Here is a 13,661-nt window from a genome sequence, read left to right as displayed (position 1 = left end):
AGTTTTGAATGTCCCTGAATTTCTGTTGTCTACCACGCTACTTGGTCACTTACTCCAAGTGTCTATGGTTCTCTGTGTGAAAAAAATCTTCCTGATGTTTTGGTAAAATTTACCCTTTACAAGTTTCCAACTGTGACCCTGTGTTCTTGATTAACTTATTTTAAAGTCACTCAATCCACAGGACTAATTCTTCCTAATTTTAAACACTTCAATCCTGTCACCTCTTAATCTTCTTTTCCTTAAACTGTAAAGGCTCAGCTCTTTAAATCTTTCCTCATAACTCATCCCCTGTAGCCCTGAATCAGCCTAGTTGCTCTTTTCTGGACCTTCTCTAGTGCTGTTATTTCCTTTTTGTAGCCTGGAGACCCAAACTGCACACAGGACTCCAGATGAGGCCTCACCAGTGTGTTATAAAGCTTGAGCAGAACCTCCTGTGACTTATACTCCACACATCAAGGCGCTATATAACCTGACATTCTGTTAGCCTTCTTAATGTCTTAATGTCACAGGACAATAGTGCTGTCCCCCAGTAGCTTGTGCCAATGGCTCTCATAGATCATACAGAGCCGCTTATTAAGACTGCATATTCCATACAGACCTGCAAGTGCCTTAAGAAGATGCTGTTACCCAGAGTACCAGGGGAATACTATGTAGGGAATACTCCTACCACCCTTCTCTTAAATCAGACTCTCCTCAACAATATCAAAATACTAACAAAAGTGTCTTGAAACTATTTTTTTTAATTGCGTGACTCAATTCAATATTTTTCTCCTATCCAACAGCTTTCTGTGCAAAGAGTGATGGGGGAACATGAGAAGAGCTTCACTGATCTGATTCACTGCATTGAGGAAACCCACAAGAAACTGACAGAGAGGATCAGAGAACAAGAAAAGAGAGAAATGAAGAAGGCTGAAGGAGTCATGAAGCAACTGGAGAAGGAGATCGAGGAGCTGAAGAGGAGAGAAGCTGAGCTGAAGGAGCTTTCAGAGACCAAGGACCATCTCCACTTCCTACAGGTGAGAGCGACACTTCACAGGGAGTCTGATCAGACTGGGGTGTGTGGGACCTGAGAAACTTCAAAATCAAGAGGGCTGAGGAGTTTTTACAAATGACAAGGACAGGCCATTCAGTCCAATTTCATATTTGCCTAAAATTTCCAAAATTTACGCAAAAATTTTCAAATCTCAGCCTTCATCTACATGACAAGGAGGTCATACTGCAGTTGTCTGTTTGAGTAAGTAAATTTGTATGAAATGTGTTTTTAATAAGTCATTTTAAATCATGCCACCTGACAAAAGAAGACACCAACTCCATCATATCTTTGAGCACTCCTATCATGTCACCTCCTCATGTCTTTGTCCTTTATCTGATGACAGTTCAAACCTCACAGTCTAAATCTATCTATCTATCTATCTATCTATCTATCTATCTATCTATCTATCTATCTATCTATCTATCTATCTATCTATCTATCTATCTATCTATCTATCTATCTATCTATCTATCTATCTATCTATCTATCTATCTATCTATCTATCTATCTATCTATCTATCTAATTTGATTCATCTCAGTACATCAAAGAGCCCAATGCCTTGTTTTGTCTGCTAAGTCAGGTCTTCACCTGCCTGTCCGTTGCCCCCTCAGTCCACTTATCTACAGTCTGATGACTCGCCTCTTATGGAATTCTGTGTGAAAAGCTTTTGGAAAATCAAGGCCAATGACGTTGTTTGGTCCATTATAATGAAACGTTCTCCCACAAATAACGAATGAATAAATGAAAGTAATCTCTCTATTTAAACTCAAAATGAATGTCCACCACACTGATGTTTAGTTTAGAGGAGGTCCTTCTTATTAATGTTACTTTTTATTTCTCCTTGTCCCCTCTTCTCTCGTGATGCAGACTTTCTCATCTCGCTGTGTCCTTCCTGCTGATAGAGACTCACTCAACTTCATGATCACTGCTGACTTTAGTTCTGAGGACCTGGTAAAGGAGCTTTCATGTTTGAAAAAGAGTCTGGTGAAGATCAGCCAGTGGGACATCATGACATGGACTCCACCAGGTACTGTGACTCTTCTTGTTTTGTTAAACTCCATTAGGAGGACCAGAATGACAATCACAGGGACAGTGAGATGGATGAAGAACGCCTGCTCTTTTACATTTATCTCTAAGCCTTTACTGTTAAGATTTTTTTCTAATGTCCCTTACAGTGACTAGCTGAGTGATATCACACTCTCATATTAATCAGAGTTCTTGAATGTTTAAGGTAAATATTAGATTTCTTATTAGCACTGTGAAACACTTTTTTTAAACAATGTTAATGTTACAATGGTATGTCTGTCTGTTTGTTTTGATCAGGTTGCACATTTATAAACCTCTGTGCACCAGAATGTTAGCCCTTACATTCCTCTTTCTTTGTGTTTCTTGTGTCTTCTGTTCTTTGGACATTTCTGCCCTCTGGTGGATACAGGATGACATTATGTTCTGGCACAGACGTCAGACGTTTATTGCTTTATGTATATAGAGATACATTAACTGTTTACTCTCTTAAAAGCTATTTCTTAATTTCAATTTAGGATTCTTTACATTTCCTCTGCATAATGACCAACATAAAATAAGGAACAGAAAGTTGTGTTAAACTGGCAGGACCTGCTCGGTGTACAAGTAAAGTGTTAACTTGAAAGCAGTGACGACATAAATGAAACTGAATTGGGATCAACTTCAGTGCTTTGTAATATCATAAAATCTGAATGAGCTTCTGCTGTCTTCTCTGTCCTTTACATTCTTACAGAAAGTTCACATTAATCCAATTTCTGCCATGCTTTCCCAGGCTCATGTGTTTTATAAATGTGGTGTCGTATACTCAGACTCATTACATCCACTGACATTAAAAAGAGTCTCACACAGCATTAGTATTTCTTCATATATTTTGGTGAAAAAGATAAGCAAATTAGAGGAGTGCATTAGAACCCTGACCACATCAGGACCACCTGAACACTCCACTGAGTGCACATAACAAGTTCACAGGTGAAACACATTAACAGACTTTACAAATTATAAACTATATAATGTTAACATATCATGCTACTGGGTGTTAAAACAAATCTGTAAGCTAAAGCAGTTCTGCACTGATGAACATAAATGGAACCTAACAATGTCTGTCCATCACCAGAACTGCTGAGCTGTGGCCAACTGACAACACAGGAGAGGACAACAGAAAGTGAGGTGACGAGGGTTAACAGGTCAGACGTGTGTGCGCCCAACTGCACCGACACTGTTTACTACCTGGAAGAAAGTCTGAGATCCAATGGTGGATTGGACTGGACAGGCTGAACTCGGTCGGTTTCTTATCGTGGAGCTCTGAGATGTTGGTCTCTAAAGCAGAGGTCAAGTCCACAGAGAAGACCCTCACATGTGTCTGTGGCTCATCAAAATGTTAGTAAATAAAACTCAGACTCAAAGTTACTGCATCATCCACACACAGGTGGGCTCTGTGTGCAGACTTGATCCGCATGTTTTGTTGTTTTATTTTAACTGAATTACATTTGTAATTAGTGTTTAAGAATTTAACATTGTAAAATTCCACCTTAACATTCTCCATTCTTCTCTTTTCTTTGTATTTTCAGGTCGTGAAGCTTCAATCTTCACCCTACAGCCTCCTGAACCTCAGAGCAGAGAGGAGTTTTTACAATGTGAGTCTGTCAATTCATTGAATGTATCATCATTTCACTTTTAATATCACAGTTCAGGCTTATGATATGATACTGTAGCCAGCAGAAAGTATTATGTGAGAGTGGTGTGATTGATGAGCTGAAAGTGACGGGGGTCCTGTGACTGGTGCATTATGGGATATTTAACATTCAGGACAGGGAAGCACCAAAGCAGTCTGTTGGACTTGAGTCACTTAATAAGTGTCAAGTGAACTCATGGAAAATAAAAATGAAATCCTGCTGACTACGCCATATCCACCTCTCACAAACCTCTCACCTCCAGTGTCCTTTGTTCTTTTTCTATTGTCTTATTTTTTCTTTGCCCTTCCTGCTTTTTTCTCTTTCTGCATTCCAGTGTCTCCTTTCTGATTCTTTTCTTCTTCAGTCATTACATTATAATATTGATAATAATAATCTATTTATACAGCACATGCCATTGAATGAAAGCAGCTCAGTGTGTTTCACATAATAAACACAATGTCCACTACCATTAACATGTACAGTATATGGATATACAGACACAGCCAAAAGTGTTGGATTTAAAAAGAATCACAAATAATGTGAAATAAGTTAAAACTGACAAAAGTACTCAGCATCCATCATTCTTATCTCCATAGAACAGAAACTTTGTTATTTATTCACGACTAAACACATTGTAGGAATTAAACCAAAAGAAGATGGCCTGGACATTTTTGTTGAAGCCATTAGATGTTAAAAGACATCATTGAATAAGAATCAATCCTCTATGAGAATCACGGGGGTCTTCAGTCACTCAGCCCTCACAAAGCTTTGCTGAGTCATTGTGTGCATCACACTGGACATGGATAAGAGAAGAGGAGGAAAGGAAGAAGGTCACAACCTAACATGGTCAAGGTAAAGGCTAAAAGGTCATCTCGACAGAGCTTCATGTTCCTGTGGCCTCAGTAACTAACATCAAGAAGTTTAAGGTCCATTGGACTGTAGTCAGACTCACTGAATGATCCTGCAGATGGAAAATGGACCCCCAATTGAACAGAAGGACAACTTCAATGGTGGAGAAAGAACCAAGGCAAACATCAGGACAGATTCAGGCTGACCTCCAAGATCAAAGTACAACAGCGTCAAGTAGCTCCATCAATCACTTACTGAATGAAAGTGGGCTCGATGGTAGAAGACCCCACTTCTGAAAAACAGACTAAAAAATAAAATAACTAACTAACTGGAGTTTGCTAGTGCTGGAGAAATTCCTTTGGACTGATGAAACCAAACAAGATCTTTACAGTAAGTCACAACAACTCTGTGTCCACAGAAAACAAAACGAGTGTTCAAAGAAAAAACACAAAACATGGAGGAGGCTCATTAATGTTAGGGGGTTACTGAGCTGAATCTGTGCAGGGCACAATAAAATGAGGAGATCATCAAGACATTCTGGAGCAAACATCACAAAGCTCTGTCTGAAGTTCAGATCATGGATCCTGCAGAACAAAGAAGTAAGACCACCCAAATATGGTGGAAAACACATTGGAATGTTCTGAAGTGTTCCGCTATGCACCCTAAAATGAATCTAAGTCAAAATCCATGGATGAGCTGGAAGTTACAGTTGGGAGAAGAAGTCCATCGGATGACAATCACTGTATCAGTTTACACTTATTTGACAGAAAATTAGGATTCTTCTTTAAAAATTAGAAAGGACAAAAAAACTACTGGGGGCATGTTGGTGACACAAACAGTAGAGAGATAGACGTTACAGGTGACATATCTATATCTATAAAGGAGAGTTGGGATCCGTGTGGCTGTGTTTGTGTGTTTGTGGAGGGACGGAGCGTTAAGGCGGTTGCTGGGGTCACGTGATCATCTCCCCTCCCATTCACTTCATTTCGCTCCGAGCTGAGCTCCGCAGCTGACGCGGTCTTGCCGTCCTTTCTGCTTTACTGATTTACTGTTTAGTAGACGCGGTACTTACTGAATAGTATTTTTTCCTTTAGTGTTTCTACTTAGGGGTGGCACGGTGGCGCGGTGGCGCAGTGGGTAGCGCTGCTGCCTCGCAGTTGGGAGACCTGGGGACCCAGGTTCGCTTCCTGGGTCCTCCCTGCGTGGAGTTTGCATGTTCTCCCCATGTCTGTGTGGGTTTCCTCCCACAGTCCACAGACATGCAGGTTAGGTGGATTGGCGATTCTAAATTGGCCCTAGTGTGTGCTTGGTGTGTGGGTGTGTCTGTGTGTGTCCTGCGGTAGGTTGGCACCCTGCCCGGGATTGGTTCCTGCCTTGTGCCCTGTGTTGGCTGGGATTGGCTCCAGCAGACCCCCGTGACCCTGTGTTCGGATTCAGCGGGTTGGATAATGGATAGATGTTTCTACTTAGTGTTTCTTAGTGTTTAGTAGACCCGGTATTCCCGGCGGTGTTGCGGTTTAGTGTTACTTTCTACTTCGTTTTTGTACTTTAGTGTTTAATAATAAATAATAATAATTCATTACATTTATATAGCGCTGTTCTGAGTACTCAAAGCGCTAAAATAGTGAGTGATACTTAGCTGATAGCAGTGTAGAAGCAGCACAGCACAACGCAGCCGGTAGGACAGGCGGGTGTGGTAGCGTAGGTGAGCGGCGATAGCAAGCAGCAGGAGGAGGAAGCAGGATTTGGATGTTCCAATACACAGCTATAAACAGTAACGCTTGGTAATTTCAGGCGTGATCGTCCCGGAGCCATCAGCCATAAGCCATGTTAGTATGAACATCAGATCAGTTCCGGGTCGTAGAGTACTGTAAGATGAATAGCGAATATAATCACAGAGACAGATCATACAGAGGTGCTAGATCGCAAGGTACAAAGAAATGTTCGTAGGTCTCCTCCCGTGATCCACAGACTCAGCTGTTCCCAGTAAAGTGGAGTCCATAAAATCTGTAAATATTAAGCCAAATCAATGCAATTCGAGTCAGCTGAATCCATGAACTATACGTACAATAAACGAAATAAAACAAGCGTAAGAAAGTGCAGAATTAAGGCGAATTTTGCGAAAAGTGTTGTTAACAGGGAGGAGCGGCAACAACAAGCGTGCACCAGCGTCCCCTTACCTGCTATAGTAAAGCAGTTAAAGTAAAAGTCTACTAAACTTCTTTATTATATCTCATTTAGTGTTCTTCCTGGTGGTGTTACCGTTTTTTAGTGTTAGTGTCTACTTAGTGTTTGTGTTTAGTGTTATGGAAGGAGTGATCTTACCACTGTCAGATTTTGCAATGAATGAGTTGGTAAATAATGATTATTTATCAACAGATCACATGAGCAAATTCAACGAAATTTTAGCTGCGCATACAATTTGCAACCTCAAGAGGTTTTGCTAATGTGGACTCCTGACAAACCTATAATGCCCATTCCACAAAATGCAAAACATATTCAAATATTACCTTCTGCAGCTACTGAACGAGTGACTCACTGGGTGTGTACCTGTTATGATGGTGCTGTAATTCATGTCTATGACAGTTTAAACGCTGATAAAAAATGCAACCTCACCGAAGAGCAGCTTCTTTCCTTCGTACTTTGTTTCCATACAAACCTCCCATAGTTTATGAAGATGCACAGCAACAATTAAATCGTACAGATTCTGGCGTATTCTCAATTGCATTTGCTGTGTGTATTTCTTTAGGTATTGACCCAAGTGATCAAGTTTTTACTATTTCTTCAATGCGAAATCACTTACAAATAATTTTTGTTACTCGACAATTGCTTCCATTCCCTGTCGAAAGTAGAAAAGACAGGTAAAAACATGCTTTTTTTGAAAACAAAGCGCCATCTGTTGGACGTAAAAGCAACACACGCCATTCTAAATATTTTACGATTCTATTTCAATGTTTCGATCAAATACATTTGTAAGTACGTGAATAAAGGCAGCGACATGGCAGTTTTTGGCGTGCAACCAGAAAGAAGTAATAGGAATGCGGTCATACATATCGATGAAATCGCACAGTATTAGGCTGGAAGATACATAAGCAGCAATGAAGCTGTATGGCGAATTCTTTCATTTCCCATACATGAACGAGGTCCAGATGTTGTTCACTTAGCAGTACATCTAGAAAATGGACAACGCGTTTATTTCACAGCTGTAAATGTGCAACAAATAGCCCTGAATCCACCGGCTACAACGTTAACTGCTTTCTTTACGTTATGTCAAAATGACGCGTTTGCGAAAACACTGCTGTATTCGGAAGTGCCTACGTATTACACATGGAATGCGAGTAGAAAATCATTTGAACAACGCAAACGAGGAGAGCGAGTCAATGGACAACCAGCCATATTCAAAGAAACTACGATAGGCAGACTGTACACCGTGCATCCCAATCAAGATGAATGCTTCTTTGTTCACATGCTGTTGGTAAATGTGCCGGTCCAACGTCTTTCCAGCAATTGAGAATTGTCAACGGCGTTACACATGACACTTTCCGAAGTGCATGTCAAGCTCTGAATTTATTGGAGAACGACCGACACTGGGATGTATACATTAATGACGCGTGCAACACGTCACATCCAAATCAAATTCGTGCATTGTTTGCAATCATATTGACCGCCTGCTCTCCTTCATCTCCAGCACAGTTATGGGAGAAATATAAATCGCACATGGCTGAAGATATTTTCCGTCCAATACGCAAGTACAATTCAAATATAAACATGGATTTCACAGCAGAAATCTACAACAAAGAGTTGATAATGATTGAAGATTTGTGCTTAGAAATCGCGAACAAAGTTCTCAATCAATTGGGAATGCCATCACCGAATCGATCTGCGGCTGCTTCGTTCAATGTAGAATTGCGTCGTGAACAAAATTACAACACGGGTGATCTTTTGTCGTATTTGCAAACAAATATTCCTAAGCTAACAATTCAGCAAAAAGGCATTTACGATCAAATAATGCAAACTGTCAATAACGGGGTTGGAGAAATCAGGAAATTGGAAACGGAAAAGTGCCGGTTGATCTGACCTCAGGACGAATTTCATTGCCTCATAACTTCTGCAATTTAGTGACGTCAAAAGAAGAATTGGTTGAAAAAGTATTTCCCAATATTCAAACCAATTATAAGAATAACGATTGGTTGAGTGAACGAGCTATTCTTGCTGCCAAAAACAAAGATGTCTATGAACTTAACAATATTATTCAGTCTAACATTCTGCACAGACAATGGAACAACAAAAAATATTGTATACCCACAAGCATTGTGAAATTAAACATATTAGAAACGTGCGCTTTCTCTTTTCCATTTAACCAGACTGAGCCACAGAAATGCATGGCTGGGTACAGCTATATATATATATATACACACACACACACAGACACATATATACATACACATATACATCTATACTAATAAAAGGCAAAGCCCTCACTGACTCACTCATCACTAACTCTCCAACTTCCCGTGTAGGTAGAAGGCTGAAATTTGTCAGGCTCATTCCTTACAGCTTACTTACAAAAGTTAATCAGGTTTCATTTCGAAATTCTACACATAACAGTCAAAACGGTCGACAACGTCCGCCATGTTAAACTTTCTTATTTATTGCCCCATCTTCACAAATTTTGGTAGGTGGCTTCCCTGCGCTCACCGAAACCGATGTACGTACTTATTTCGGTGGTATGACACCACTGTTGGCCGCCATATTGAACTTTCCAACGGTCTTTGTTACTTAATGGGCCCATCTTCAAGAAATTTGGTACGCGGGTTCCCAACGCTAACTGAATCCTACTTACGTACATATATACATCCATAGCCTGCAGCTCGGTCCACACTCTGAATCCTCCAGTCACTCCTAAGCATAATCTAATTTTGAAGGTTAGGGCACCAATAATGTTACTGAGAAACTTACAGCCACCGAAACTTTGTAATGGCACAAGATGTCAGGTCACATGTCTGCAAGAGAACCTAATTGAGGCAACTATTTTTACTGGCGGTGGCTCAGGGGAGAGAGTTTTTATTCCTCGCATCCCCGTTATACCCTCTGATCTCCCATTTCAATTCAAACGCCTCCAATTTCCAGTAAGGCTCTGCTTCACAATGACAATTAATAAGTCTCAGGGACAGACCCTACAAAAGGTTGGCATTGATTTGAGGCAAGATTGCTTTTCACATGGCCAACTATACGTTGCATGCTCAAGAGTAAGCTCAGCGCACAGCTTGGTCATATTACAACCGGAGGGGAGAACTGACAACGTGCTATACAAAGAGATCCTTAACAAATAATTATTGGTACATTTTCCCTCAGTTTATTATTTAAATTTTTAAAGCAGTACTTCGCCACTGCGAAGCGCGGGTATTCTGCTAGTAAAGATATAAATAGGATTCATTCAGATCAGCAGACCATCAGGGCCATGGTTGGTTTACATTGAAGTGATTTTAACACAACATTGTCAAACCGGTTTAATCCAGTTCAGGCTGTGTTGTGTTAAGTCAGGTGCTCACAACCACACAAGGCCAATTCAGAGTCACCAGTTAACCCATCATGCACATCTGTGGATTGTGTGAAGAAAACCAGGAGTGACACGAGGAGAACACGCTGACCTGATAAAGTCGACCACTGGGCGCCAAATTCAAAGTCGTGAAGCTCAATCTGTGAGGCCGCAGCTCCAACCCCTCGGCCATCATGCTGTCCTGAATTGAGTTTTCATAGTTCAGTAACTCTCCTTCATGTTTCTTATTATTCTGAACCAACGTCTTTTGATTTCAAAATTAATTTGTACTGAATGAATCATCACCTTTAATGACTGAGTAGCTTCAGCTCACTCCATATTGATTTTCTTCATGAACTTCACATCTCTCAGCACTCAATGGCCGTCTTGTTTGTTGGCCAGTAAATCATTGAGCTGTCAGTTTGTGATGAAGTGTGACAGTGGATTGATTTTAAATTAAAGAGGTGGACTGTGACAATAAAAGTGTCATTTAATAAAGCCAGCGGTCCGTGTGGCCAGTCCATTTGAACTCTGACCTCGACGGTGACCTTGTGCTCATAATGATGGCGCTGATCAGGACAGCCACAGTTGTTTGCTCGCTGTTGTTGTGTTGTTTTTCTCTGTTAACTTTGCCTTTTGTAACAATATGAGGATTACATTCACACGAGATCAGCTCCTGTCTACTGGGATTGGACTTCATTTCTCCTCCACTGATTAAGGACACTTTCATACAGATTTAGCACTTATGAACCTCCGACTGCAGACTCAGACTCCCAGCCAGGTAACTCCCACCTGAAGAGGAGAAGTGGGAAGCTCGCAGGGTCTCTCGTGGGGTTCAGGAGACACGCTTGTCGAGTGCCCCTTCCCTTACTAATTTTATCAACGTCAGACCACTGAGGCCAAAAACAGATGAACCTCATCTTCTTCTCGGCCCCAGTAAGGATTATTCTCTCTGGTCAGTGTATCGCTGTGTGGACACCTGGCTTACTGCATCAGTTCCTGACTCCACATTAGAACTGCTGGGGTTTCTGCTTTACAGAGCAGTTAGAGATGCTGATCATCACAACAAGTCAAAGGCGCTGGAGTCTACTGCTACATTAGTATGTTTGTGTGGACTCTCACCTCTCAGACTGTCTCTGTATCAGCACAGGTGTCCCTCAAGGCTGTGGACGGCCCCCCTACTTTACTCTTTGTACCCCAATGACTGCAGGTCCACTGATCCTTCAGTTAAATCATTAAGTTCTCTGATGACACCACCATTATTGGTCTAATTACTAACAGCAATGAACCACCTTCTAGAAAAGAGGGGTCTCGTCTTGAGACCCCCGAGACAGTGGAAATGGCCATTGACTTTCACAAACAGCAGTCACAACCTCTAACACTAGAAATGAATGATTCAGCAGTCAATATGGTGGACTCCTTCAAAGTTCTGAGCACAACAATCACAAACACTCTCAGCTGGGACATGAACACCACCACATCACTAAGAAGGCACAGCGGCGATTGGACTTCTTACGCCAGATAAAGAAATTAAATATTTCACAGCCAATCCTCATTCAGTTTCACAAAGCCGTCATTGAAAGTGTAATCACATTCTCCATTGGTGTCTGGTTTGGCTCACCAACGGCACACTCCATAAATAAATGAGAGCGTGTGGTGAGGTCTGCTGTGCTCCTCATCTGTGCAGACCTGTAGACATCTTGTGTCACTAACCGTGTCATAAGGACCACCACGGACTCATCTCAGCAGCTCATCACTTCTTCACACAAACTCCCAAACACTTCTGTCAATTCAAACTCAGACTAACAGACACCTCCATAGTTTCTTAGCCAGAGCTACAGCCTCTCCCAGCAGTGACTTAGCCGTCTTCTGTGTGTATTCATGTGTTCTGTCAGAGACTGTGTGTGTGTGTACAGTGTGAGGACATGTGTGTGTGACACGGGAATACACAATACACACACTCTCACTGCACATCACTATCGGCACATCTCCTTTATAATTGTATTATTCTACAACTTGGTGTGAAGTTTGTCTTTTTCACTTCAGCTCTTTCTGTTATTTGTCTGTGATGTTGTGTTCTGTTATAAGGAGCTCCAAATCTACCAAGTCAGATTCCTGCACATGAAGTACTGGAGAATAAAATGGATTTGGATTTATTGTGATTCGAGAATTTCATTTTAAACCCCCACAGATTCTGTCCAATCAGATGAGCTCTATACTATTAGTGTCTGGTCAGCACAGCTCCTGATTGGTTCTTGTTAATTGTCTGTGTTGTGCTCCACCCCCAGTCCCGTTACACACTCCCAGATTTCCTCACTCGTTTTCTTTTCTCTCCTTTCAGACTTCTGTCCCCTCACACTGGACATCAACACGGCAAACAGAGACCTCCGTCTGTCTGAAGGGAACAAGAAGGTGACATGTGAGTGGACAGAAGCCAAATATCCTGATCATCCTGACAGATTTGACTGCTGGCCCCAAGTTCTGTGCAGAGAGGCTCTGACTGGGACTCGCTGTTACTGGGAGGTGGAGGGCAGTGGAGACTTCATGAGAATTGGAGTCGCATATAAAGGACTGGACTGGAAAGAAGAGGGCGAGGAGTGCAGCCTTGGAAACAACGACAAGTCCTGGTGTTTGCAGTGGTCTCATTCCCAGTACTCTGTGTGGCACAATAACCAGCAGACTGTAATCAGCGCCCCCTACAGCCCCAGAATAGGTGTGTATCTGGACTGGTCTGCTGGCTCTCTGTCATTTTATAGCGTCTCACACACAATGACCCTCCTGCACAGGTTCAACATCTCCTTCACTGAGCCCCTCTATCCAGGGTTTTATGCTGGTCTTCACTGCAGTGTAACAATCAGCCATCTGACACCATGAGATCACTGACCAGTACCCTCCACCGGTCACTTGATGTCCCCACAAGCGCAGGTCCTCTTTGTGTTTGTAGTTTTGGGGTGAAATTAAATTTACAGGATGGGTGGGTTGGTGGGGCAGCACCTCTGTGATTGAATTTGTGGATGAGAATGCGGGGCGAGTGCAGCTGTCAGGGTCTCCATTATAATTGGGTTAGAGTAGCCAATCAGGTGTGTGTGTCATAATGAGGGGTGGAGACACCTCAGACCTTGCAATACCAGTCTGACCAGCAGGGGTCACTGTTGATTCACAGCCACATGTCCTTCAGGCAGACACCCCAACAACTACTGAGGCCCCCAAGTGTCACTGCATGTCACCTGTTAAGTAGGACAGGCATGTGGTCCTGCTGGATCAGCACAACTGAAAGGCGCTATACAGACTCAGTATGGAGAGCTCTTGAACAGTGACTATATGTAGGAGCAGAGAGTGACAGATGGGACTGGAGTGTTTTCCACTCACCAGATATGTTGTGACCCTCCATTGGTCACTCAAAGGGTCCTTCACTTCAGAATGAATTCACTGTGAATGTCTGAAGACGAGGACTCACCGGTCAGTCAGATGTCAGCCATACTGACAGAGTTTGGTGTTTTAGTTGATGTCACATTAAACTTTAAACTGCAACTCCTCTGTGTC

The 13,661-nt window shown here is 42.0% G+C and overlaps 3 protein-coding genes across 4 annotated transcripts in view; 2 read left to right on the top strand and 1 right to left on the bottom strand.

Moving 5' to 3' along the window:
* Window positions 1–13,044, top strand: part of LOC114643095 (tripartite motif-containing protein 16-like) — a 31,052-nt gene extending 18,008 nt beyond the window's left edge. Inside the window, exons 3-6 of the mRNA XM_028791787.2 lie at window positions 783–1,016; window positions 1,902–2,061; window positions 3,626–3,691; window positions 12,460–13,044. Coding sequence (XP_028647620.2) covers window positions 783–1,016; window positions 1,902–2,061; window positions 3,626–3,691; window positions 12,460–12,992 — 993 coding nt within the window. The 3' untranslated portion in view covers window positions 12,993–13,044. The remainder of the gene's footprint in view (window positions 1–782; window positions 1,017–1,901; window positions 2,062–3,625; window positions 3,692–12,459) is intronic.
* LOC114641537 (tripartite motif-containing protein 16-like) overlaps window positions 1–13,661 on the top strand; it is a 721,005-nt gene that overhangs the window by 254,348 nt on the left and 452,996 nt on the right. Inside the window, exon 8 of one of the 2 annotated variants that reach the window (XR_007934957.1) lies at window positions 13,044–13,061. The gene's annotated coding sequence lies outside the window, so the exon portion shown is untranslated. Of the gene's footprint in view, window positions 1–13,043; window positions 13,138–13,661 lie in introns of those variants that run through there. The other variant, XM_051927826.1, reaches the window with a different exon arrangement.
* LOC114641514 (gastrula zinc finger protein XlCGF7.1-like) overlaps window positions 1–13,661 on the bottom strand; it is a 688,851-nt gene that overhangs the window by 641,279 nt on the left and 33,911 nt on the right. The window lies entirely within an intron of this gene.

This window comes from Erpetoichthys calabaricus, chromosome 5 (genome assembly GCF_900747795.2).
Source record: "Erpetoichthys calabaricus chromosome 5, fErpCal1.3, whole genome shotgun sequence".
Lineage (NCBI taxonomy): Eukaryota > Metazoa > Chordata > Cladistia > Polypteriformes > Polypteridae > Erpetoichthys > Erpetoichthys calabaricus.
The sequence above is the reverse complement of the archived record's forward strand: the minus strand, read 5'-3'. Positions and strand labels throughout refer to the sequence as shown.